The sequence below is a fragment of the Ctenopharyngodon idella genome, chromosome 21 (genome assembly GCF_019924925.1).
Source record: "Ctenopharyngodon idella isolate HZGC_01 chromosome 21, HZGC01, whole genome shotgun sequence".
Lineage (NCBI taxonomy): Eukaryota > Metazoa > Chordata > Actinopteri > Cypriniformes > Xenocyprididae > Ctenopharyngodon > Ctenopharyngodon idella.
In genome coordinates, this window is record NC_067240.1 from 13,123,137 (window position 1) to 13,150,855 (window position 27,719).

Sequence of the window (27,719 nt, forward strand, 5' to 3'; positions counted from 1 at the left end):
TAGTAGGCTATTTACTATAAATTAGTATAGTATTTTTTCATGTACTGGATGTAACTTGCGGTAAAAGTGTCTCTCCTATTGACTTTGTCCTATCAGTGTGGCTCTCATGAAAAAACAGTGAAGACCACTGTGTTAAATTAATTAAATGATTACTTTGCATTTTATTTATGATCCAGTCAGACAGTTAGGGGCAGACAACACAGTAGATATGTTTACGTAGATTCCATATTCGACCGCTCCAGACACGTCTGAGCGTCCGCCATCTTGGAACGGTCAGTCAGCATGTCGTCACTTACGGTAAGATTCAATGATGCCACAAAATTGTAATGCGTAGGTAGCTTCTTGTTGTGAAACCGCCGAGATTTAAATTCCCGAAGAAATGGGATTCACAGGTGAGAATGTGTTGGTTTTTGTTTTTTATGTATTAGCTCAATATTACAGGTTTTTATACTATGGTAACTTTTTAATGTAGTGTTAGCTGATGCCTTCATTTTGTTGTATTGTGTTAGTTTCATCTGCTGTCAAAATCATCTGCTGAAGTCTATTGCAAATATAAATATTCAGACATGAGTCTGTCACAGTCAACTCCCTCTCGAGTGTTCACAGACCGGCTTTGACCCTTCCAATATGGCGGGTGGACACAACAGTCTGCTCAAGGTCGGTTATCGCGATATTCCTCGAGGTTTCCGGTGTTGTGAATGTGTCTGGTAAAGATGGCGGTCAGCATCCGAGGCCGTCCTATCCGAAGTATACGGATGCGAGGTGAGATTAAACTGACTCTGCTCGGCCGCTTGACAGATGCTTCAGGATAATATGATGCAGTCTTCTTCAGCTACACTTGCCCCAAGCGTCCTTTTCTCAGTGTCTCATTTTGTCTTACATAAACAGGTCGAAATGACAGTGGGGAGGAAAATGTACCGCTCGATCTCACAAGAGGTAAGTCAGATGAACCTAGTGAACTCCTCACCTAGACAGCATTTCTGGGCATCATAGGCTTGTTTGGAATGTCAGCCTCGTGCGTCCCAAACCCGCCTATGATTCCCAGAAAATGCTTGCTGCGCTAGGTTTTGAGGCACAGCCTTAAACCAAGACAACAAACACCACATACAAGCATATATAGTATAAATATACTGTATAAAATACTTAAAAATAGGGAAAAACAGATGGTGTTAGAGGTTTCTAATGTTTTTATTATTATGTAAAGGTTGTATGATATGTTCTATATCTCTTATTCATGTCCAGCATTGCAGGACTCTAGGGTCCAAAGGGTGTAGAGAGCAAAACACGGTGTGCTGCAGAAAGCATGCAAAACTCACTTTTATTTTGTGCGTAAGCTGAAGTCATTTATTGCAATAATTATGCTGATTTAATTCTGTATTTTATTGGGGAACAATTTATGTAGTTACCATCTATTAACTATATTAGCATTAACATGAACTAACAATGGAAATGCTTCTAAAGCATTTATTACTCTAAGTTAATGTTAATTTCAACATTTATTAATGCATTATTAAAATAAAAGTTGTATCTATCAATATTATTTAATGAACCTGAGATAATGTGCTGAACAGTGAACAAATGTATTGCTGTTAGTTAATGCATAACTATTGTTAAAAGGACCTTGTTGTAAACTGTTACCTTTTATTGTATTAATTCAGAAATAATTCTACATTATTATTATTTTTGATTTGAGTTTATGCATGAACTAATTTGAACTAAAAGGACCTTATTGTAAGGTGTTACCTTTTTATTTTATTCTGGTGAACTGATTCAGAAATAAATCTGCATTGTTATTGTTTTATCTTCTGCTGTAGTAAAGCATGATGATTAATCAACCTATCAAGTTGTTAGTCTGTCAATTCAAAATTGAGCTGTCAAACAACCCTGTGATTGACACTTTATAGATCATGCTGCTTCTGGTTTCTCACCGTACAACTCAACGGACAAATCAAAATCTTAGTTTGAAATGTCACAGCTCATTGTGTACATATATTGTTGTTGTTTTTTTATTTATCATGCACGCAATATCAGAGTTTTTATTTAGTAATAAGATTGATATGGATCTGTTTTATGCAGTATGCCTATACAAAGCACAGTTGTTTGAGTTCATATTTTAATTTACAAAATTAAATATTATTATGGTAATGGAATTAATTGTGTGTGTGTGTGTATATATGTATATATATATATATATATATATATATATATATATATAATATTGTAAAAAGTAATACTAAATAAATATACCAAACTTACTTTGGTATTGCTTGTGATTTTAGTGTTTTTTGTAGGGGAAAGCAGCTAATTGTCTGTTGCTGGCTCATGATTGTGTGCTGTCTTTGCTGATAGATTAACCCTAAGGCTGTTTTTCCCATATGACCTCTGTGTGGAAGGCCTTTTCTGCATGAAGCCCCACTTCCGGGGGATAAGTTGTTAGTGCTAAACTGGCTAGATTTTTTAACTTGCCCCAAAAAAGTTTGCCTCAGTTTCTGAGCTGAATCTAACAGTAAAAATCCAGTTGTTGTATTCCAGCAACACTACGCTGTCTGTTGGTTTTCATTATCAATTCCTGCTGACATACACTACCATTGAAATGTTTGGTGTGTTTAGTGTTTTTTGAAAGTAGTCTCTTATGCTGTCCAAGGCTGCATTTGTTTGATAAAAATACAGTAAAAACATTAATATTATGAAATATTATTAAAATTTTAAATAACTTTTCTATTTTAAAGTCCCCCTGTGGTGAAAATCAAGTTTTTAATGTTGTTCATATGTCTATCTGGTGTTTTTAACATGCTTTAAGACAAACCATGTGCAAATTTATAAGTTAACACCATTGCTGAGTATTTTCTTTTTAAAACTGCAGTAAACCAAAGACAGTCTCAAACCCGCCGTTTGAAATCGCTGGTGTTTCTGACGTCACAAACTACCTTGTAACCAATCACGTCAACGTGCCGGCAGGCTTTAGCATGTCATTAACTGACCGCGCAAGGGAGTCTCAAAAGAAGGTTATCCCGGTATATTTTTCTGCTGATATGAAAAATCGGGTAGATTTAGCAATATGGCGGGTGTATGACGCATATTAGGATGTTATGATGAACTATTTCTCCACTGACGTACCGAGTTGTTCAAAGCGTTTCTAAGGATACTGATTGTTAAAAGGCAGCTGTCTGACATTAGCAACACATTATTAGTTGTTTGATAACATAGTCAAGCAAAACGCAAATCATATTAATTACCGTTATGTGTCCGACATTGTAAAAAGCGATACCAATGTGCAGCGTTTACCTCAGAAAGTTGACCGAGTGGATCTCGTCTGAGCTCATTCGAGTTAGTGGAGGCGGGACTAATTATCATATTCATAGATCCGTGTATATTAAATGTGGCAAGGGTGTAGAGTTACATTCAAGCTATTTAAAAATTCACAGGAAAAAACTTTTAAATATGTAATTTTGGTGATCAAAGATGAGTTTTAAGGGATAAAATTATTGACTGCAGGGGGTCTTTAATATGACAAAATGTAGTTTATTCCATTGATGGAAAAGCTGAATTTTCAGCAGCCATCTTTCCAATATGCTGATTTGGTGCTCAAGAAACATTTCTTTTTAATAACAGTGTTGAAAACAGTGTTTCAGTGCTGCTTAAAATTTTTGTGAAAACATTTTTTTCAGGGTTCTTAGAGGAATATAAAGTCTAAAGTTCAAAACAGAGTTAAAATTTATTTGAAATCGAAATCTTTATTTATGTCTTTATTGTCACTTTTGATCAATTTAAAGCATCCTTGCTGAATTAAAAGGTTAATTTCTTTTAAAAAATCTTACTGACCCCAAACTTTTGAATGGCGGCGTACCTGTATTTAGACAAGACCTGATCTTCACTGTTTTTGGCAACAGTCAGGGAGTCTCTCTGTGATTGGTGATATTGTTTTGTTTTGGTACAGATGACTGAACATGTATCCTCCTGTGTGACTGCTGGGGTAATAAGTCCTAAAGAGTGCTGTGTTATTAGTGTCTTTTAGATGGTTTTACACAATAGAAAAGAATACTCTTCAATTTATTATACTACTAAACTAATGTAAGAAAAATCAACCACATTTTTTTTTTTTTTGATTTTGGCTGAAAAGAAATTTTAAGAGTGAGAGTGAAATATTTGAATTGCTATGAATGGTGGTCACTGGTCAGTCTTCTTTTTAAATAAGTTGCTTTTTAAAAATCTGGTTTGGTGCAGTTTAGCGGACACTTGATGCATGCCACAAGACATCCTTACTAAACTGAGCAGAGGGTGTTATTTGTAAGAAGCTGTTCATTTGTGAGATGACAGGAAGTCCCACTGTGTTTAGCAGACACACCAGGACCCATTGTAACGTGCTTGTCTGGTGATTGTTTGAATCTTATTTGTTTTTGTGTGCTTTAGTTTCTAATGTTACCATACAGCATTTGATTCCATCCCAGAAAGCTATTCTCTGCTTGCTGCGGTTGTAGCACACCAATAATAGAAATGGTGCGGATTACTTTTATCTCGCTGTTCCAGGCGGAGCGTAATGTTCTCTGTGTTCCCATCCCTGTCTCCCTGATGACCTCACAGCTCTTGTCATCTTTTCTTCCAGACCCTTCTGAGAACATGCGAGAGATCCTCCAGAATGTGGCCAAACAACAGGGAGTCTCGAACATGCGCAAACTTGGCCACCTGAACAACTTTATCAAGGTTTGTCATCTCAAAAGTGGATCAGTAGTTTCAGTGGAACAGGAAATGCTGGGATAAATGTTGTTAAAGTCACCATGAAATCAAAATTATAATTTTTTTTACAGAGTGCTTTAGTTGTTATAGGCCAGTCGGCAGTTAGCATCATGCTCGTTCCCTTAACAAAAACCCTATAGGATTTTCCCATAGGCTTTTGGATTATTGCAAAAAATAAGTTCTGTGATCAACACAATTTATATATATATATATATATATATATATATATATATATTGTATAAAATGTAGATAATGTAATTAACCTCTATTTAACTAGTCGTTTTTTGAAAAACTATTTGATCTATCGCTGATGCATAGCAGCCAGTCCATTCTGGTACATCTGTTAAATATTACAACACAGGAGTCCTGCATGTGAATGCTTACCGGTGTTTGGTGAAATGGAGTAAACAGAGTACTTTATGGCTTCCGTCAGTCAAGGCCTGGGGGCTTTTCTGCCCCACACTTACGGGATCTGGCCTAAAATAAAAGGATCTGAGCAGACCTGAGCAATTAACCAAATTTTAGATGCTCTCAAAGCCTTATACTGCTGAAATGCTGTGTCTGGATCAGTTTTGCCTTTGAACATATACGCGGTAAGGGCAGCAGTTCAAACATGATCTTTTCCTGATCTTCCTGAAGTTGCAATATTCTGTTGCCTGCCAACTCCCTCAGAACCAGTTCAAGCTGCACATTTGCTTGCCAGTATAATAAAGTGCTTAAGAAGAGACAGTAACACTTTAGATGGCTCTTCGGCATTGCTATTACTATTACTTTATGTGGTTTTTGTCATCTCATGGGTGTAGAATCTATTATTTCGTTTACAGTTGACCTGTCACAGGTGACACTGACTGCAGAAAAGGTCAAACAGTGTTTTTTTTCCCCCACATATTTGATAACCTTTACTGTAATTCTCTGTTCATATTTACTTATTCAGCTGATGAATTATCAGTTCATTGACAACACTGTCATATTTCAGCAAGCGATCATGAGCTCATTCAGTCTGACAGGTTTTATCAAGTCAACCATGCTATCAGTTGTATAAATCACCTGCGGATGGAAAAAAACAAAAACAAAACATGCGCTCCAACTCCAGCATGAGCTTGTTTTTGCTCCTTGTGAAATACCCTGCAGCAATACTTGAGTACAATTAGAGTCCTCAATGTCTCTATTTGATTCCAAGCAAAATAAATAAGTTCTTGTTTATGTCTCCAATACAGCTGCTCTGCAATGTCGGGCACTCCGAGGAAAAGTTCGGTTTTACCTATGAAGAAATTATCATATGGTGAGTCATAGAGCAAAAAAAAACCAAACATTACATTAAAGTTGGGATCAAAGGTGTTGTATTTATCTGATCTGAGTGTTTTTTTTTTTTTTTTTTTTTTTAAGTTTCATTTAAGTATTAAGTATTATTCATATTAAGTATTTCATTTAAATTATAAAAAATATTGTTTAGAAGTATTAATTTCTTCATTTAAAGAAATTAATACTTTTTAATTCAGCAAAGATGCAATACATTGATCAAAATTGACAACAAAGATATTTATAATGTTACAAAAGATTTCTATTTGAAATAAATGCTGTTCTTTTTTTTTAATTTATGCATCCATATTCATAATTTAGCAGCAGGTATATTAGGCTTCTGTCACTTTAAGACCTGATGCACGGATCCATTATACTGTTACACATGCGTTTTCTTTCTCAGCTCTTTACATTCTCTTAAAACATAACTGAATGTGTTTACATGGATACTTGCCAAGACCGGCATTTGACTGTTTAAGCGCAATAAGCAGCGATAAAAAACTGAATATTGTACTGAGAGGCAGCTTTATATGCACGCACTTTGGGTGTGAGTACAAAATCTGCAGGAATGAGTAAAATTAAAAGTCATACTGTAACACCAACAGTATTCATCCTGTGAAAATGAAACAAGTGAGTAAGGGGGGGGGTTTGTGTGTGTCAACTCACTGTCGGAGAGATGAGAGAGTGAGAAAACGCAGTATATTCTGCGGAAAATGAGTATTGAAATCCATTTCAGATATTCCAGTATCGATATGTATCAAAATCTATATTTTTAAAACACTACATTGCATTTAGTTTATTATTTCTGAATTCAGGTGCCTTTTTAAAAGACTACAATTGAAAAATGTATATACTATATATAAAATTCCATCCTTTACACGCCACTACTGAAATCCACCCGCATTTGGCGGGTTGGCGAGTGTTAATGTCAAGCCCTGAATGTAGTCATATTTCAGATTATTACTGTTTAAACTTAAATAAATGCAGGCTTGATGAGATTTAAAAAAAAAAAAAAACATAAAAAAAAAAACATTAAAAAAATCATAGTGTGTAAAATCAAGCCTATTAATTTTCTTAATAAATGTTCCTGTGCATGTTTAATTAGGGGATGCTAGATTCACCTGTGAATCACCAAGTCTACCTGAGCAAAATAAATATATAAAACATTATTTCTCAATAAATGTTATGTTTTACTCTGAAATATGTGACATTACTCAAGATTTAAATGCAGTCTCAACATTGTCTTTTCTGTTTCTTTGACAGCCTCAGGTTGGCTCTGCTCAATGAGGCTAAGGAGGTGCGGGCAGCTGGCTTGCGTTCTCTCCGCTACCTCATCAGAGACAGTAATATCCTTCAGAAAGTACTGCGTCTCCAGGTGGATTACTTGATTGCCAGGTCTGTATAACATGTTTTCATAGCACTGTGTGCAGGCCAGTCATTTGAGCAGTTTAGTTCAAGTCTGAGTTAGGGATTGTGGGATAAGGGCTGTTTCCATCAAAAACAAGACTTGATGCTAATGTATGGTGAGCTGTGGATCATTTCTTGTTAGCATCTCATTCTGTGTGTGTGAGAGAGAGGAGTAGTCTTCATGTGAAGAGCTAGTCAAATCCGGTTAAGGTCATTTTGAAGCGTTGTTACTTTAAGGATGTGCTGTTTCCTCCTTTTGGTTTGTCTCTCTCTCTCTCTTCTGTCTGAACATCCAGCAAGTCAGATCTTGAGTAGGAAAAGGATTTTGAGGTGCATTTGGTTTGCATAATGTTGACTAGTATAACCTTTTGACCTGCAGGTGCATTGACATCCAGCAGAGTAATGAGGTGGAACGCACTCAAGCTCTCAGATTGGTGAGAAAGGTGAGATCTGATGTTTAGTTGCGTTCATTCCATAATGAAAAAAGGAAAGCTGCCCCCATTTCTTTTCTTTTTTTATACTGAATTGATATTTGATTTGCAATCTTCATCTGAATCTTCTGAATTGAACCTATTTGAATCAAAACCTTCTGAATCAGAATATTTGCATTATGTTCCACTCAAACATCTAACTGACGTTCTCACCATGTACACTGGCCCATTTGTTTAAGAATGTCCAGTGTGTTGTTTTTGTCATGGATGGAAGTATCGGTATAAGTGTTTTACAATGATTTTCCAGATGATCACTGTGAACGCCCTGCTCTTCCCAAGCTCAGTCGCAAACTCCCTCATTGCCGTGGGTAACGATGGACCGCAGGAGCGGGACCGTATGGTTCGTGCCTGCATCGCCATTATCTGTGAACTTGGTGGGTTCGCACACTGATTAGAGAGCGCGCTCTGTAACGTACCAGTCTGTGAACGCAGATATTGACCTCATGCATGTCCATGTTTGTGCGTACAGCACTGGAGAACCCTGAGATTGTGGCCAAGAGGGGTGGTCTCAGCACCATCCTAAAGAATGTAATCGACTGTCAGCTCAGTCGAATCAATGAGGCTCTGATCACAACCATCCTGCACCTGCTCAATCACCCACATACACGGCAATACGTTCGCTCTGACGTGGAGCTAGAGGTATGGAACTGTCTTCAACAATGAACCCATCAGAAATGTTATTTTAGTTTTTATATAGTTGTTTTAATTATTATTCATTTATTTCTATTAATTAAACAATAATCATATTATTATTGTTAGTGCTGGCAATCGATTAAAAAAACTAATTTTGATTTACTTTTAATTTAATTGAACTTAAAACAATCTTCACATAAACCCATTATAATAAATGTCATATTTACCTTCCTACCTGTCTAACAGGTAAGAAATATACAGAAATTGAATAAAGTTGTCAAAGACTTTACAGTCTTCAATGCATAAATGATAAATTAAATATAGATTAATTCTTATTAAAGCTACAATTTTCTCTGTTACCTTTGCTCTTTGATTAACATTAATGACAGACATCACAGCAGCTGGTTTATTAGGCTGCTGTCACTTTAAAAGCTGCCACTGCTGAACTTGACGTGGATCTGACGCGCATCTTATTTTCTCACAACTCTTTGTTCATTTAAGATGTTATTTAACTCATTTAAGACTGCTTATTCCTTTAGTTCTGTTCTTTATCTTTAATTTATCTTTACAGTTTATATGATTATATGACATTTATGTTTTTTGTAAACTTTGTGAAAACCACTTAAAAGGTGTCCAGTAAAGCTTTACAAACTTTTTTTTCAGCAAATCCTGGCACCTTACACAGACTTTCACTACAGACACAATCCAGACACAGCAGAGGGTCAACTAAAGTGAGTGTGCTGTTTTAAGGTTTTCATAGTTTCAATTTCCCATTATAGAAACAAGCATGCAACTTTCATTGGCTGCATGTATAGATGTGTGGTATTTCTCTCTACAGAGAAGACAGGGAGGCTCGATTTCTGGCCAGTAAGATGTCAATTGTTGCTTCGCTTCGCTCTTGGTCAGGTAAACATATCTCAATATCTTTCATAGAATATGTCAGACAGACATAGTTATTGCCAGGGCTACGTTTTTCACATCGTCTATGCTGCCATTAGTTTAATTTAAAACTATTAAAAAAAATGAACATTCAAGGGGGAAAACTGTGAGGCTTTCTCTGGAATTCTCATGGGCCCAGTTATTTTTTGATCAATACTTTATTAAGGTTGTTTGTGTAACAATGCATATCTTAAGATGACGCATCTAAAAAGATTACCGAAGAAGCTGGCTTACATGCGTACATGAGTATTGTAATACATCATGCATCTTTTAACTGGAATTTCCTCATGAGTGCACCTCTTTGCAGTAGGAGTTTGTTTATTGTAGCTTAGACCGAACCTGTTGTTTTGTCCCACTGTACCTCCAGGCATCATTAATCTCTGCAAGTCAGGCAACTCTGGAATCCAGTCTCTCATTGGTCTGCTGTGTATACCAAATATGGAAGTGAGGGTATGACAAAGGATATAATTATAAAGCTTGGAGTACACATAGCATGCAAAACAAACCAGTTCATTTTATTTCAAAAGCTGCAACACTAAGTATGCTGCATAATTTGTTTTGTTTTTAAAATATTATTAGTTCTGCAATTAATTAATGTTTACAGTTTATATGTTTAATAGCAAAATCAAATTTGCATAAAAAAATAAAGTTATTTTTTTATTGAATTGAACAGGTTTGTATTGAGATATGTCTTTGCATTTCCTGTATGTTCTGTGAAAAGTTTCAGAAATACAAAATTTTTTTATTTATTTTTTCATTTGTGTAAGTGCAAGTAAAGACCACTGTTGGTAGAAATTTACAGTGAGTCAGATCCCTATGTGATTAGTCACATAGGACAATGAGATGTACACATTTACCACAGTGATTAGTGAGTCAGTGCATAAAACTCATTATGAGCTACTTTATCACTCTATTCCTCTCTTCTCAGCGAGGTCTGTTGGAAGTGATGTATGATATATTCAGACTCCCTGTTCCCGTGGTGACACAAGATTTTATAGAAGCTCTTCTCAGTGTGGGTGAGTGCTACCGTTGTCTGCTTGCACTGATTAACATATTCATTTCTAGACATCAATCACATCTGAAGTCAACTCACATTGACAGAAACAATCTCCTGTGTCCCCTTTCCAGACCCCGGTAGGTTTCAAGACAGCTGGAGACTGTCAGATGGCTTTGTAGCATCAGAAGCAAAGATAATACTTCCGCATAGGGCACGCTCCAGGTAAGAGCAGTTGCTGGGCTTAACTAACCCTGAACCTGAGCTAACTAATGAAGCCTCAGCAGATCAGCTTCAAAGTCTTGACATGTGTTCTTTGTGTCCATCCAGACCTGATTTGATGGATAACTATCTTGCCTTGCTACTTTCTGCGTTCATCCACTGTGGACTTTTAGAGGTAATATACCATTTAAAATGGCATCATCTTTGTGAACATTCTTGAAGAAAAGAGGCTTTTGAAGCAGTAGTTCATTTAAGCAGTCATTATCTATTCACCCTAATGTCGTTTCAAACCCATATGACTTAATTTCTGACATGTAACCCAAAAGGAGTTTTTTGAACAATGTTCATGCTGCTCTTTACCACGCAATGAAAGCATATAGTGACCAGAGACAGTCAAGCTCCAAAATAGACGAAACAAAAACCTTGACAGTAGTCCATGTGGCACTATTTAGCAAGACTTCTGAATCCATAATGTTGTTTGTTTTCAGGGCCTGGTTGAAGTGATCACTAGCAGTGATGATAGCATTTCAGTGCGTGCAACCATCCTCTTAGGAGAACTCCTGCATATGGTATTATACTGAAATGAATTAATGCAACAGCAAATACAGCTTAACCTTGTACGGTACCTCAAAATGACCTTGAGTTGTCTTCATTTTATTTTCAGGCAAACACCATTCTCCCTCACTCCCATAGTCACCACCTGCACTGCCTGCCCACACTTATGAACATGGCTGCTTCTTTTGACATTCCTCAGGAGAAAAGACTGTGAGTTGGCTGTCTTGTCCTACTTAGCCGACAGCACAAATAGCACAGTGTCAAAGTTACGTGATAATTATTTCTGTGATTTGATGGAGTTGTGTTTGATTGTTCATTAGACGGGCCAGTGCTGCGGTCAATTACTTGAAGCGATTTCATGAGAAGAAGAAACGAGGCCCCAAACCTAATAGTCTTTACTTGGACCACATTATTCGCAAATCGCTGGCTGCTCATTACTGTCGGGACCAGCACCTCAGGCCTCAAAGGGACATTTTTATCATAAAGGTACGTGTTGGTGACTGAAAGAAAGCATTTTTCTAGATATTTCAGCTTGGATGTGATCTGCATATTTGCTGTGTTCTTTAGGACACTGAGGAGGCCCTGATGATGAACCTCAGAGACAGTCAGATTCTCAATCATAAACAGAATTTGGACTGGAACTGGGTCCTGATCAGTACCATACTCAAGGTATGAAATTTTGGATTAAATTGTTGTTTTTGAATTGACTAGAGCCATTGATGGAATGGGTGGGGCATATCAAAGTTCTCATCCTCCAATTTAAAAAAAAACAAAAAAACAACAACAACAAAAAACAATAGGCTTTGATTATGTCACAGCCATGAACCACAATTTGCAATTTTAAATGTTTACATTATCATTCAAAAGTTTGGGGTTGATAAGATTTTGAATTTTTTTTTGAAAGAAGTCTCCAAGGCTGCATTTATTTGAAGAAAAATACAGTAGAACAGTAATATTGTAAAATATTATTACAATTTAAAATAACTGTTTTCTATTTTAATATATTTTAAAATGTAATTTATTCCTGTAATGTCAGTGATTAATTATCAGCACCATTACTCCAGTCTTCAGTGTCACATGGTCCTTCAGAAAACATTCTAATATGCTGATTTTGTGCCCAAGAAAATGTTTTTAATGAATAGAATGTACATCATTTATTTGAAATAGAATATTTTTGTAACGATGTAAAAGTTTTTACGGTCATATTTGATCATTTAATGCATCCTTTTTGAATGAAAAAAAAAAAATACTTTTAACAAAATAAATCTTACTGACCTCAAAACTTTGAATGGTAGTGTATTATATTTTGTCAACTTGGCAAAAAGCATCTTGTCACATTTTCTTAATGAAATGTAAAAATCTAGTTGTGCAGTGTGGAATCTCTTCTAATTTGTTTCTAATCATGCTGCAGTGGCCAAATGTCAACCTTCGAAACAACAAAGATGAACAGATGCACAAGTAAGCAGAGTTTGGTTTACTATTCTTAGAAATCTTCTTAATATTTTTGTTGTCCACCATTCATTGCTGTAAATCCTGCACTTTCTTACCCAGGTTTGTGCGAAGGCTGCTGTTCTTCTACAAGCCTAGCAGCAAGCTGTATGCTAGCCTGGAGCTGGACCACAACAAGGCCAGACAATTAACGGTGGTGGGCTGTCAGTTCATTGAATTCCTGCTGGAGTCAGATGAGGTGAGAAAAAAAAAGTTATCAAGAATTGAGCCTATTATTTATTTATCACCCATTATTCACTCACTATCATGTTCTTACCAACCCATATAACTTTCTTCCTTCCAATTTCTCCTTTTGTGTTTCACAGAAGAAAGAATGACATGATGATTGATAGGGCTGTAACAGTTCAAATTACGGTTTGGTTTTTATCGCGGTTTTAGGGTCACGATTTCGTTACGGTTCAGTATGCTATGTTCAGGAAAAAAATAGAAAAATAAAGAAAATAGAAACAAATAATTAAACTACAAGCAACAGTGCAAATAAACACAATATAGCAAAGATACAAATAAAATAAACAGTGCTTTTCAGGTTATTTAGGTATCTAACAGTAGTTTTCAGGTACAGAAATTGACTAAAGTAATTAAATGTAAATTTATCCGTTCAAGAGCAAAACTTGGCAGAGACCTCAATATTTTCACACTGTCTGATACGCGGCTTTTTGTGTGCGCTCTTTGGATGAGCTCACATACAAATCTTCTCACAGCTTGTGCTTGAATGTTTAAATTGCCAAGGCTTAAATGAGTTTAGTTTAAACACAGATAGCAACTAGGCTTGCTACGGTAGTCAGTGTTACCAGTGTTCAGTCGCAACACCGGTTTCATCACTTGCCCACCGTGGCACCAAGGCAAATTTTTTCAGTTTAACACGTTAAAAATATTTTTATCTGCTTATATGATCAAGCTCTTATTCATGCAAATGCTTTTAAACCATTCAAGCGTGACAAGACAAAAGAGAATGCTCTGTTTGTAAATATCCTGTCTATTTGACACACACACAACACACGCCAGTATTGAGTTCTCTTCCGTGTTTGAACCAACCATAACACACACAAATTATGCCAAAATGACTTTTTTTGTCGAGTGTCCTCATAAGAGCAGTCTTAAATGAGTTAAATTAAGTCTTAAATTAGCGTAAAGTTTTGTGAGACACATGTCAGATCTGCGTCGTTTGCAGCAGCAGCAGATCTTAAAGTGTCATTAATGTTAATCAAAGAACAAAGGTAGGAGAGAGAATTACTCACTGCTCTTGACTAAAGAACTAAAACATTCTGTTCCTTATTTATTTGGTTCCACAGTTTCCAAGGTTTGATTTTCATTTTTTATATAAACGTTGTGTAAATTAGCCTATTTGTTATTTTATATTAGGCCTAGCATGGTGTATTCTTACTCGTTTTGTTAATAAATGTTCTATGTTTAATATAAGTGAGTTTGTCGATGTACTGTTTTGTTGTTGTGTTTTTCAGTAAGAATAATAACCCACCATTAAAGCAATTGCCGCTAATTTGAAAGTGAAAGTAAAATGCACACGGCCGCATTCATAAGCGATTTAAAAAAAAAAAAAAGAAAAGAAAAAAAAGAGGTGAAGACCCCACCCCTCGGTGACACCAGTATTACCGGTGTTGTCACATGTCGATTAACTGGTGGGAAAATTTTCTCACGGTCACATCCTCAATAGCAACGTGTGCTGTTCAGGTCTCACCTGCGCTTTTGCGCAATCAACAACCCGGTGATAAACGGTGTAAATGACTGGTCATATTAGAGCATACGGCACTCCTATTGAACAAAGTTTACAAAGAGTGACTGTTTTGTCCATGTTTTTTTGATCATCGCTGTTGTAATGCCAGAATATCACTGTTGTAATGCAATAATATGATTTTTATATTGTAAAACCAGAATGAGTGTTAATCGACAGAAACATACATTAGCCGAACTCTCTTTTACACATTGTTTTTTCAACAAACCACATAGATGCGTCGTCAGATTTAAGATGAACTTCTGTGCAAGTGCATGCTGAACCGTGGGTGAAGAACGGTACAATTCGATTTTTCGAACTGTTACACCCCTAGTGATAGATGACAGAATTTTGAGCTATTCTTTTATCTTTTTGAGCTGTTCCTTTAACTTAACGTTCAATTTCCACATCGGTGTCTTCCCAGGATGGCCAGTTGTATCTTGAAGATCTGGTGAAGGACATTGTGCAGTGGCTGTCCTCATCCTCTGGGCTGAAACCAGACCGTAGTCTGCAGAGCAACGGCCTCCTCACCACTGTCAGCCAGCACTACTTCCTCTTCCTCGGTACCCTCTCAGCCCACCCGCAGGGTGTTAAGATGCTTGAGAAGTGCAGTGTCTTCCAATGGTTAGTCTAGGACTTTGCAGAAATGATTAACAGTAAACAAGGGATACACAGTATATTTTGAAATAACGTTCTTCTTTCTTCGTTGTTTTGACAGCCTGCTGAACTTGTGCTCCTTGAAGAACCAGGACCATCTTCTGAAGCTGATCATTTCCACACTGGACTATGGCCGGGATGGTTTAGCACGAGTCATCCTCTCAAAGATCCTCACTGCTGCCACTGACGTAAGAAACAGACCTAATACCTTCTGAGCATGTTTGTCTTCATGCCATACATTTCAACCCTTAGCAAAGCTTTCAGGAAAAACATACCCCATGGATCAGTAGTATAATTCTTGAATGTTTTGCCACAGAACTGCAGGCTGTATGCCACCAAGCATCTGCGGGTGTTACTCCGAGCTAACGTAGAGTTCTTCAGCAACTGGGGTATTGAACTGCTGGTGACTCAGCTACATGACCGCAACAAGGCTGTCTCAGTGGAGGCTTTGGACATACTGGATGAGGCCTGTGAGGACAAGGTGAAGTCAATTAACACATAAGGGCATAAGGGAGGATGTTACATTGACATCGAGGAGTTTAACTTGGCAGAAAGTTGTGTTTAGCTGAGGCCGATCTAGGTAAGATGATAAAATGTGTGCTGATGTTGGAGACACTTGATTTGACTAATTTGTACCAGTGTAGCTTTGCTCCAGAAATCTGTCATAAAATTTTGATATAACTCAAATTCTGTGCCAGAATATCATTGATTGACAGTTATAACATGGCTTGCGAATACATGCTTATATGTCCGCTGTTTTCTTATGATCATGTCGTCTTAGGCAAACCTACATGCTCTGATTCAGATGAAGCCAGCACTAACTCACCTGGGAGACAAGGGTGTCCTGTTGCTGCTACGGTAAAGCTCATGATATTCCCTGTAACTACTCCATATAATCCAGAGATCTGACGTTAAATATGCACTACATATTTGTTCCACATAAAAGATGTACACCTAAATTAGTAACATTTTTCAGAAAAGTACTTAAAATGATGGACACTCAGATGAAGACAGGAGTCTTTGTGTTCTAGAAAAAAAAACATGATCCTTCAGAAATCATTATAATATGCTGATTTGGTATTCAAGAAATATTTATTTGAAGTAGATTTTTTTTTTTTTGTAACAAATGCCAAGACTGTTGCTTTTGATCAATTTAAAGCTAAAGTGGCAGCCATTTTGAGATCACAAATTCAAGTTAACACACAATCTCTCAAAATATGTCTCAAATATCTCTAACAAAGCATCTTTGACCAAACACTCAAAGAAATTTTAAAGAAATTCCTGAAAACAGCAATGGTCAATGCATTTTATATTTTGTTCCACTTTTATCTTTTGAGACACATGTTATGTATAAATATGAATGTTTAATTGGCTTACATAAAAGCATAAGAAACCAATTGCTTCTTTTCATCTGATGATGTGGCATCCATTTCCAGGTTCTTGTCCATTCCAAAGGGGTTCTCCTATCTAAATGAGAGGGGATATGTCACTAAACAGCTGGAAAAGTGGCAGAAGGTACTGTACCATCTGCACTATTAAAAGTGTGTTGGGTTGTTTTAGATACACCAAAAAAGTAAATTCTACATGTGTTGTTTATTATTTGTCCATAGATTTGTAGTGTTCTTGAATTAGAACAAAGTATTCAAACTCAAGTTTACTGTACCTGGTCCAATATCCAATTACCTTTGTTCCCCTATAGGAATACAACCTCAAGTATGTGGATCTCATAGAGGAACAGCTAAACGAAGCGCTCACTACTTACCGTAAACCAGTGGATGGGGATAACTATGTGCGACGAAGCAACCAAAGGTTTTCCCGGGAACTTTATCCTTTTTTAATTTTTATTAGATTGTATCATGATTTGAAAGAAGTCACCCATAACTTATTCAGCCTCTAAAATATTTTCTTACAGGTTACAAAGACCAAATGTTTTTCTTCCTGTGCATTTGTATGGGCAACTTGTACATGATAAGACAGGCTGTCATTTGCTGGAAGCTCAGGTGTGTGTGTTTTTTTGTTTTTTTTTAAAGTGATTTATGGCAGGCCCTGATGGTGACTGACACATTTCTTTATATAATGCCTCTTTCTTGTCTCTGACAGAATGTAGTTTCAGATCTGAGCTACACAGTGCGCTGCCCAGTGCTGGACAAATGGGAGGGCATCAAACAGCTTAAAGCTGCTCTTTGGGCCCTGGTGAGCTGCTCTTTGTTTGTGTGTGGTCCTGGTAAACTCTACTTTGTGGGGACCAAATGTAAAAAATAAATGTATATAATATATAAAAATCATATATATCATCATAATCAATATATCAAAAGTAATTCTATGGAAAGTCCCCATAAAACATGGAAACCCAATGTGTGGGTGTGTGTGTTTGAGACGTGTGAGGTTTTGGTATTTCTCTTGTGAGAATACAACATGTTTAAGCTTGTTTTCATTACTGTCTTTGTGGTAATAATTGTTAGTTGCATTAGTAATTTTATTTAAAGTGTAAACTCTTTCTGTTTCTTTCAAGGGAAACATTGGCACGTCTAACTGGGGACTGAACCTCTTACAGGAAGAGAATGTGATTCCGGATATCGTCACTCTTGCGCATGACTGTGAGGTTCTGTCTATTAGGGGGTATGTATTTTTGATTATAGTATCTGTCTGGCTGCATATGGCCAATAATGGCAAAATTATGAATGGCATTCAAGTCAGACGCACAAATTAGGATTCAGGTGGGTGGTGCATAGGGGTGTAACGGTACCTGACATATTGTTTACAAGCTGTTTTATTGATGTCTTTCTGCCGTTGAAACTGATGGAGCGATCATGAGATATGATACATTTCAGTAAGTTGTACTGTATCTTTCAACATACCTTCACATGTTCATTGATGTTTATTCTGTAACTAGTAGTGAAGAGGAAGAGATGATTGCGTTCACTCGCACTCCGCGCTGCCACTTGAACTGAGGCGCCTATACAGTGTTCCGTCACACCACATTAAAGAGCGTCAAAATGGCATTTTCATTTGAATTTTGTGACAAAATGGAGAGAATTTGAGAGATGTTTCTTACCGAAAGAAACAAAACGCGGAGCTTTTTGCTACTTTCGCCTTGTGCACATGCGTACCAATTGTAAGACACATACTGAAAATTCAAGGGACGAATATGTGTGCTGTTACACCCCTAATTACTATTTAATCAAATGTCAAGGAGGAAAAATTTGTTGTGACATAAGGTAAAGTGAGGTCAACCTCAACAGTGGGCCAGGACTGGGCAGGGGCAGGTGGGGGGCGTTCGGTACGCCATGAGAGTACCTCGGTACATACCGTGGGTGGTGTATTGCATTTTTTTGGTTCGTTTTGAATATTGTTACACCCCTAGTAGTGCATGTGATTTGAAATTACACAGTGGCTTCCATAAAGCTCAAAACAGCTCAAAACAAATGGCATTCAGTTTAGCTCCAAGTTTAAAATATATAAAATAGCCAATGTTTCTTTTTTCTTTTTTACAAAGTGTTATACTGGAGTAGAAATTAGGGCTGGGCGATATGACGATATTATCGTATATCGACGATGTCTTGCAAGTATCGCGATGTCGATAATAAAAGTCAGTTATAGACGTAATCGCCAATATCGAGAAAAAAAAAATACATTTATTTAACATAGTTCCGTAGTTACCATTCACATATTTATTCACATGCAATAGCATAAATGAAATATTTTGTAGCCTATAGTAGCTAGTTTGTTAAATTAGAATTAAAAGGCTAAATTAAATTAGAATAGAATAGAATGGATAGCCTAAATGTCTATGACTCATTAAAAATAACAAAATTTGTTTTGTGGTTTCGTTTTACATGCGCAAACAACAGAAAAGGAGGATTCACATCAAGCACCTGCAGCGCAAAATAAACTCATAGCCTAAATAAAAGGAATAAATACACAAAATATATCACTTAAACAATTAACTGATTAACAAAACGAAAGAAAAAAACTGAAGCCATATGCTGTTTTAATTGATTTATTTTTTTTGCGACGCTCTCCACACAAACACATTCAAAAAGGAAACTAGGATGGAAGAAAGCGGTAGGCCTACCTGTTTTCTTTTTTACAAAAACAAAATGTTTTGTTTTTATTGTGAGTGTACACAGATAGCCTATAATTAAACTCTTTACAGTTTATGTATGACCAAAATGAGTATTTTAAGTTGCTTTCACTGCTGTAAGGAAGCAGTTCAAGTGATCACGCCGGCGCCTCGAGCGCACTCATGTTAATAGCAGTGCTTGACATCGCAGCCTGTTCATTATCAAAATAAATGAAAAAAAAAAATTCACAAACAACATTTGTAATTACTTATTTTTCCAAATAAATAATGATTTTTTTTTATTTCGTTATAAGAGGCCTGTAAGGACGCATCAGAGCTCTAAAACATGAGATAAAATAACCTTTCCATTTTGGTCATGCAGAACGAATCAAATCGTTTTTAATCGCTTTTAGACAAATACATTATAGCTTAACTACAAGTTTAAAAAACAGCGCTACGCATTAAAATTAAATAAATTAAACGTAGCATAATGAAATGTGTCCGACGTTTCTCTTTTAAAAATGAAAGAGAAACATCGAACCTTAAGAAAACATAGGCAAGACACATTTGACATCAACATGCATCATTCTTACAATCACCACCGGAATGTCCACCTTCACAATGAACTCTGTTAAACTCTGATCAATTCAACAGTTCTCTTCACGAAACGAAATTAATTTCAAACACTTGATAAGAGCAGTGTGGAAATGATTAACAACACTAACATAACAACAAAGCTAATGTTTTATACTATACTAAAGCACAAACTAAGAAAAAAAAAAAAAAAACCTTTAATTAAATTAAGTTTATGCCTACTGATTTGCAGGCTATTTTCAGATAAAGTGCAGCCAAACTGATGTGTGTTTACAGCGTGTGTTGGTAATGTTGTCTCCGACGGGGGCGGGGCGGACGGGGTGGGGCTCGGGTAGACGATATTATCGGATATCGCAATATTTTTTTTAAGCCGATTATCGATAAAATATTTTTTACATATCGCCCAGCCCTGGTAGAAATTATGCATTTCTCAATAGATGTGTAGTTCCAGTTATTACAAATGAAATTACAAAATAAGACACTGGACTTGCAACATTCCACTATTACCCATTTGTGATTATGCAATAAAAGGAAGCTACTGCACAACTAACCCAGCTGGGTCACTAGACATGCTGCGACTGAAAGTTAACAGTGAACCCTTCCAGACACTTCTATAGTTTCAAAATGACATCCTTTTCTGGGTTTACTTGACTCATTGAATTGTGTCAGTTTTTCCTTCCCTACTATTTAGCAATCTTGCATTCTTTTATAAACTGTCTAATCTTTGCTTAGTATTTTTGTTTCTTTTTTGCCTTACTCTCATAATCTTTGCCTTTTTTCTCTCAGGACGTGTCTTTATGTTCTGGGACTCATGTCTAAAACTAAGCAGGGCTGTGAGCTGCTCAAACTGCACGGTTGGGATGCAGTCAGGCACAATCGCAGAGAACTTTGGCCTGTGGTGCCAGATGAGGTGGAGCAGCACCAGAACATACAGAAGCAGCAACAACAGCAGCAACCCCTCATCCACCTGTCCTCAGCGCCCAGCACCCTTAGCCTGAACTCTGAGTCCACCAGCTCTAGAAATAACAGCGACAGTGACTCCATTCAACCTAGTGAGTGCTGCTCCCATCCACTCATCCATGACTAATAGTCCTTAGTGCAACACTGTGGTTTAGGGTGGAGGTCTTTCTTACCACCTTTTAGATGGGCTCCATATCTGCTTATTTCAAACATGTTTATCTCATATTGAACATTAGTATTAGCTTAGAATCCACCCACATTATGTTGTTGTTCTTTAAACATGATTTCATTTTTAGGGCCCGAGCACCGATGGTGTGAGGACCCTACTGTAATTGCTAGGTCAATAATTCTTCTCCGAAATGAATCACATTTTTGAGGGCCTAAACATGCTCGAAAACTCATGAAACTTTGCACACGCGTCAGAAGTGGTGAAAATTTACGTCTGATATGGGTTTCAGAATTAGGTGTGGTAAAATGGCTCGATAGCGCCACCTACAAAATTTCAATTAAGCGCCCTTCGCGCTACATTTCACGTATAAGTATGAAATTCGGTAGACACATGTAGCAGCCCAATACCTACAAAAAAGTCCAGGGTGCAAAATCCGTAAACCCAACAGGAAGTGAGATATTTTGAGTTTTCTCTGCAAAATTTTTGCAGTTTTTTTCACAAACACTGATCAGCGAACATAAAAATTAAAATTTATAAAATAGCCAATGTTTCTTTTTTTTCTTTTTTTTCTTTTTTTTTTTTTACAAAGTCTTACACTGGAGTAGAAATTATGCATTTCTTAGTGGGTGTGTGGGTCCTGTTATCTCAAATGAAATTACAAAATAAGTCACTGGCATTGAAACATTCAATGGTTGCCCACTTGTGGTTATGCAATAAAATGAAGCTATTGCACAGCTAACCCAGCTGGGTGACTGGACATGAGGTGTCTGTAAGACTTCTGTGTACTTTCAGAACACAAATGAACACTACCACTCTGATGCTTCAAAAAGTTCATAAAGAGATCGTAAAACTATTCCATATGAATCGAGCAGTTTAGGAACATGATCACTTTCTGTGATGAACAGATTAATTTTAGGCTTCTATTCACATAAACACTGATCAGTAAACATAAACAAAAGCTCAACCAAACCTACTTGATGCACAACAACAAACCTCTTGCGGAAGGTCAAATGTGTTGCATAACGATTTCTTCAGAAAATTTGGACTAAACCACTCAATTCATATAAATTAGTTTTTTACGATCTCTTTATTTACTTTTTGAAGTGTCAAAGTGGTAGTTGCATACTGTAGCTGTCAATCGAGGGACAGAAATTTCTCAGATTTCATAATAAAGATCATCATTTGTGTTCTGAAGGTGAACGAAAATCTTACAGGTTTAGAACAACATGAGTGTGAGTAAATGATGACAGAATTTTTATTTTTTGGTGAACTTACCCTTTAAGGGCAGAGTTGTGTCATTTCTTTCACATGCATTATTTCATTTGACACTGACTGTGACAAGACTTGCTGACACTTTTAGTCCGCTCTTTGCTAAATTTGGTTGGACAACCTGGTCCAGATTGACTGCCTGTGAAGTGAATTTTTTTTTTTTTTTTAAATAAATGATATTTTGAATGTTGGAGTGATTCAAATAGTTAGAAATATCTTGAAAGCCATTCCCAGACTTGTAGACGTCAACAAATTAGCATTCTTCTTGTCTTAATATGCCAGGTTGAGCTATGAAAGGTATCCTTCCTACTTAATGCAATGGTTGGGCCTACATTTATACACAGAAGTGCTCTAGACACATCTTGGTAAGGCTTAGAAAATCACAAATCATTATCTACCCTCAGACTGGCTTTAGATGACTAAGCATAGTCAGTAATTCTGACTCACATACAAACTTGGTAGGGGAGAAGTTAGGCTTTCTTTGGCTCATACTTTTAAACAAACCACACACTGTACTTGTGCACACACTGACAGTTTAATTCAGTGGTTCCTTTTAAAAACGTCTAAAAGTAAAATTGCCAAAATGACTTCCTTTTCAGGCATGTACATCCTGGATGACGATAAGTTAGAAAGCTCTGAGCTTTCAGAGGACCAGCCACTGTACTTCAGGCCCAAACTTCTCAAGGACCGCAGCCCCTTCACCATATTGGCCTCCAGCCGACTTGTCCGAAACCGCTTCCTCATCTCCCTTTCCGGGAAGAAACTCCGCAGTACCAGTGACCCCAAAGGCTCTGGGAGCAGCAGTAAACTCCATGGCGAGGCCACACTAGGAGGCCTCAGAAGGATACGCACAGTCACGGAGCCCTCTATATTCTCTCAAGGTCAGGGAGATGTCTTCAGTCCTGTATTTACTGATGGGCATCTGCCGAAAAGCCCAAGCATTAGTTTGGAGACCTCTTTTGTGGGCAGCAAAACTTCAGACACTCAGGGCAGTACATCTAGTATTGGGGAGCCGGAGGTACGTCAGAACAGATTTGCAGAACGGAGCTCAGGGGTTGGTGATGCCCACCGAGAGCAGAGCAGTCGGGAAAGGCTGGCAGGTGATGGCCCAACCTCTGGTGGCGGGGCTCAGTTTAAAAGCCGTAGCCAGAGTTTCAACACGGACACTACCACCAGCGGCATCAGCTCCATGAGTTCCAGCCCATCCCGAGAGACGGTGGGTGGTGTGGACTCTTCCACCATTGACACGGACTGCGTTAGCCTCAATACGGTCATTAGCACTCAAACTATCAAAACACTTAACTCTCTTACGCCCCAGTCCAACCACCTGCCCCTATCCAAATCTAACTCAGTACTGCTGATGCCCCCGGGTTCTTCTCATACTTTACCCCGCAGGGCTCAGTCTCTGAAATCGCCCTCTGTCACGACCATCTCAAGCCTGACTGACTGTAGCTTCATGTACACCAGCCCTCGGGATGCACTAGGCTATGCTACCCTCAAACGACTGCAGCAACAGCGCATTCACCCCTCTCTTTCCCATAGCGAGGCACTCGCCTCGCCTGCCAAAGACGTGCTCTTCACTGATGCCATCACCATGAAAACTGGTAGCCTGGACTCCAGACTCACACCACGCAGGTAAAGCAGATGGACCTAGAGATGTTGCAGAACTTCTTCCCTTTTCTGTCACTACGTCACTTTTCTTGTACTGTTTCTTTCGTATCAAATTTTACACTTCACACCAATTATGTCACACAAGATTAACAGAATGCATCCACAGACATTATCGTCCTGCTCCAAAGATATCCAGGTGTGATGACTTGATGAAAATTTCTCAGAGGAGTCATTAGGACTAAAGACATTACAGCAGAAGTCATTTTTTTAGACTTCTTTTCTATTGTTCCTTTTTGTGATGCGGCTGTGAAGGATATCAGCCTGATAAGATCATAATGTTATCAATTCAAGAAATATCGGTGTTAATCAGATAAGAAATGAGCACTAGAATTCCCCATTAATGTTATGTTACCATCCATGTAATAGGGAAATGGCACCCCAAAAGCCCCTTTAAAATCACTGCTCCCCTCTGGAAATAATATGGTCTGTTTCTGATGGTCCCTCTCAGGTATACTAAAAAGCGCTTCAGATGTCTGGGCCAAGGTTCAAGCAGGCCCCATCGCAGATCTCTGCTGCCACGGTGCGTGGACCATCCCCAGGGCTAACGTTCCCCTCTTTCAGTTTGAGCGTCCACTTCAGTCCACTTTTAAGCCTGGTTTATACTCGCCGCATCCAAAGTTTGCTTTGTGCACAACAAAAATGACGTCATCTTGGAGTTTGCCAAAGTTGGTTTTGACTTCGATAGACCCCGTTCCGCGTAGCATTGTGCATGCTATTTTTTGTAACTTGAGCGAACAGTGTACGCAGCACATATTCAGCAATGAACAACTTCAAGGCAACATTAGCTGTAAAAATGCAGAAAGAACTTATAATATCATATGCTAATATTTATATGTTTTCCTAAAAGAGTATAGATGGAAGTATGTATTTCAAATTCCTTTCACTACCTCAAATGTAGCTTTGCTTCTCATTTCAATTGTTTTATTTTGAGTGGAGACGACCAAAAGAGTGGAGATAACCAAAACCTTTTTTAAAATGTTTTTATTATTCAGTCCCATTAGAACATAACTGGTTTTGCAAGAGATAAAAAAAACTTACAGAAAAGATTAACTTAAAGGGTTAGTTCACCCAAAAATGAAAATTCTGTCATTATTTACTCACCCTCATGTCGTCCCAAACCCGTAAGAGCTTCATTCATCTTCAGAACACAAATTAAGATATTTTTGATGAAATCCAAGGGTTTCTGAACCACACATGGGCAGCAACATCATTGCACCTTTTGAGGTCCAGGAAGGTATTAAAGTCATTGTTAAAATAGCCCATGTGACTACAGTGGTTCAACCTTAATGTCATGAAGCGACGAGAATACTTTTTGTGCACAAAAATAAAACAAAAATAACTACTTTATTTATTTAACAATTTTTTTTGTCTTCCCTGACAGTCTCCTATGCAACAAATGTTTACATATGGTCATTTAATCAAATATAAATGTACATTAAATTTTTATTAAAAATCCTCAATATATATTTCTACATCCTTCTAAAACAATCTTTAAATCTTTTGAGGAAATGTTTGACATAAAAACAAAACCTAGATAGAAATTTGACTATATGATCTGAAGTTGTTCAGCCAAACTACCACTACAACGCAATTTTCTGATGGTTTAGAGGATTTTTTTCTCCAATATGCTCCCTGTCATTTCAGAAAATAGTACAACGGTGATCGTGTTGACTATAAACGCCTCTGAAGTGCACATGCAGTCAGTGGACGGTTGCGGTGCGGTGCAAGGCAAAAGTATAAACAAGGCTTTACAATACAAAAACCCTGGCCTTCTTTTTCGTCATATTTTGCCCCCTTTTTTCCATCTCACATTAGCACTCCCACAGCCCATACCTTAACCCGATTCTCTTCAATCATGACTCCTCAGTCCTTGAAATTACTTTCCTATAGTAGGACAAAGTAAAATTTCTTCCTTCCTCATTGATTGTAGCTCTAAAAATACTTTCTAACCTATGCCCTGTCTCCATTGTTGCAGAATTTCCTCAAGTAGTTTGCTGATGTGAACCGACTAAAAACCGATTCCCACTCTAGCCGCATTTGTTCCAAGAAGCATGTAGAGGTTTTTAGCTACAGTACTTGCATGATGCAGCTAATGACAAACAGCTGCTCACTTTCTGAAATGTGAATACACTTCACCAACCTGTTCCCACATTTACAGTCCTACAAATCATCTTCTAGCAAGACATTATTGCATTATTACAGCATCAGCACAAGTAGTTTCCAAAATGTCCAAACCTCCTTTCTTACAGTTCCAATGTTGTGCTTCTTCCAAATGCTTCTCTCTGATCTCTTTTCTTTTGTATGAGTACAGGTTTCTCAAGGCTCTAAGTTTTGCATCCCTGGATAAAGAGGATCTTCTGAGCCCCATCAGTCAGACCTCCTTGCAGCGCTCTTCCTCAGTGCGCTCCATGGTGTCCAGTGCCACATATGGCAACTCTGATGACTACATTGGCCTTGCACTGCCAATGGACATCAACAGCATGTTCCAGGTTACTAACTACTCTATGATCCTGCTTGCACCTGTACTAATAGGTTCTACCGTGGCAGATTGCTGTTTACAAATTGCAAAAGGTTTCCACTTGAAATTGGATCATCCGACAAGTTTCTGAAACTTGCTTTCCCTGTTTTTGTTTTTTACCTAGATTAAAGACATACCATACTTCCAGAAGAGGACGAGTCCACCATCAGAGGACCGTTCAGCAAAGTTCTTCTCGGGAGACGTAGATGGTAAAGACCAGAATTGTTATGTTGTTTGATCAGCTCCTTATTAGTTTGCATACTAGTCCCATAGCATTAGTACTCATTCAGTGACTGAATGGCGTTCTTTTCTCAGGTTCCAGTGAAGGATCCAGGCACTCTGTTCTGCGGTCTCAGCTTAGTATCACAGAGCTGCTTGCAGTGAGCCGTACGGACCAGCAGCAGCTGCTGGGTGCAGAGGAGACTGGCCTGCAGGAGCACAATGAGGAGAACTGCCTTTACTGTGCAGGGCTATGTGTGCTTGGCTGCAATTCAAACACTCCCACACAAAGCCGCACTGGTAAGCTGCAGGTTTTGTCATTTTCCTGTTCCTATAGTCCATCCAAATGAATATAGGAAATATAAGGCAACTTTACTTTGGTACCTCACTAACCACATATTAGTGGTATAGGGTGAACAGACGTCCCTAAAACCAGTCAGGACAATCTTGATTTTATGAGATCATGGTCATCTCACCACATCTTACCTTATATAAGTAAATCATTGTTTATTTAGATGGTTTCCTCATGTTCTTTTACACCCTCAACCCCGTTTTAGACTATCCCGATGCTCCATTCTCGGAATGGTGCAACCAGTCCATACACAACCTGGAAGTCATGCCTCAGTCTAAGTACTCAGGAGTGTCTGGCTGCAGCGACGCTGTCTCTCAGGGCTCTGGTGGAAGTACACGCAGCACCGAGCTTGTTCTTGGTGAGGAATTCTTGCAAAAGTTAGATCAGAAATTCAATCTCAAGCATTTTGTATTGTACAGTTTGAGTTTCATTTTATGCCTGTGCATGTTCTATTTCTGCCAGGGGTGAAAAACATTCCAGAGGATGCCCCAGCCTGCCGTGTTCTTCTGAGGAAGGAGGTGCTTCGGCTAGTCATTAACCTGAGCTCCTCAGTGGGGACTAAAGGGAATGAAACTGGACTCCTCACGTAAGGAGACAATTCATCTACAAGGATTTTAGTTTTAACAAATGCTTTTTTAATACATTTTTAGTGTTGTCACGATACTGTAGTTTGTAACTTACGATACTATATCTTTAAAAGTATTTATATTTGATACCACAGGGAAAAAACGCTGC

At 37.8% G+C, this 27,719-nt stretch overlaps 1 protein-coding gene across 2 annotated transcripts in view; it reads left to right on the forward strand.

Moving 5' to 3' along the window:
* The first annotated feature begins 603 nt into the window (after positions 1–603).
* The window catches only part of rictorb (RPTOR independent companion of MTOR, complex 2b), a 33,150-nt gene continuing 6,034 nt past the window's right edge, over positions 604–27,719 (forward strand). Inside the window, exons 1-37 of one of the 2 annotated variants that reach the window (XM_051876769.1) lie at positions 604–762; positions 889–936; positions 4,604–4,701; positions 5,952–6,016; positions 7,297–7,428; positions 7,820–7,883; positions 8,179–8,305; positions 8,401–8,570; positions 9,228–9,295; positions 9,403–9,470; positions 9,871–9,953; positions 10,432–10,519; positions 10,632–10,722; positions 10,828–10,894; positions 11,208–11,288; positions 11,384–11,484; positions 11,595–11,760; positions 11,842–11,943; positions 12,686–12,732; positions 12,826–12,961; positions 14,937–15,136; positions 15,231–15,357; positions 15,486–15,650; positions 15,951–16,027; positions 16,606–16,684; positions 16,869–16,978; positions 17,082–17,169; positions 17,270–17,362; positions 17,682–17,788; positions 20,613–20,878; positions 22,824–23,859; positions 24,344–24,415; positions 26,207–26,384; positions 26,538–26,622; positions 26,729–26,932; positions 27,190–27,342; positions 27,447–27,570. In XM_051876769.1, the coding sequence (XP_051732729.1) occupies positions 699–762; positions 889–936; positions 4,604–4,701; positions 5,952–6,016; positions 7,297–7,428; positions 7,820–7,883; positions 8,179–8,305; positions 8,401–8,570; positions 9,228–9,295; positions 9,403–9,470; positions 9,871–9,953; positions 10,432–10,519; positions 10,632–10,722; positions 10,828–10,894; positions 11,208–11,288; positions 11,384–11,484; positions 11,595–11,760; positions 11,842–11,943; positions 12,686–12,732; positions 12,826–12,961; positions 14,937–15,136; positions 15,231–15,357; positions 15,486–15,650; positions 15,951–16,027; positions 16,606–16,684; positions 16,869–16,978; positions 17,082–17,169; positions 17,270–17,362; positions 17,682–17,788; positions 20,613–20,878; positions 22,824–23,859; positions 24,344–24,415; positions 26,207–26,384; positions 26,538–26,622; positions 26,729–26,932; positions 27,190–27,342; positions 27,447–27,570 (5,030 nt within the window). In that variant the 5' untranslated portion in view covers positions 604–698. The remainder of the gene's footprint in view (positions 763–888; positions 937–4,603; positions 4,702–5,951; positions 6,017–7,296; positions 7,429–7,819; positions 7,884–8,178; positions 8,306–8,400; positions 8,571–9,227; positions 9,296–9,402; positions 9,471–9,870; positions 9,954–10,431; positions 10,520–10,631; positions 10,723–10,827; positions 10,895–11,207; positions 11,289–11,383; positions 11,485–11,594; positions 11,761–11,841; positions 11,944–12,685; positions 12,733–12,825; positions 12,962–14,936; positions 15,137–15,230; positions 15,358–15,485; positions 15,651–15,950; positions 16,028–16,605; positions 16,685–16,868; positions 16,979–17,081; positions 17,170–17,269; positions 17,363–17,681; positions 17,789–20,612; positions 20,879–22,823; positions 23,860–24,343; positions 24,416–26,206; positions 26,385–26,537; positions 26,623–26,728; positions 26,933–27,189; positions 27,343–27,446; positions 27,571–27,719) is intronic. The other variant, XM_051876770.1, reaches the window with a different exon arrangement.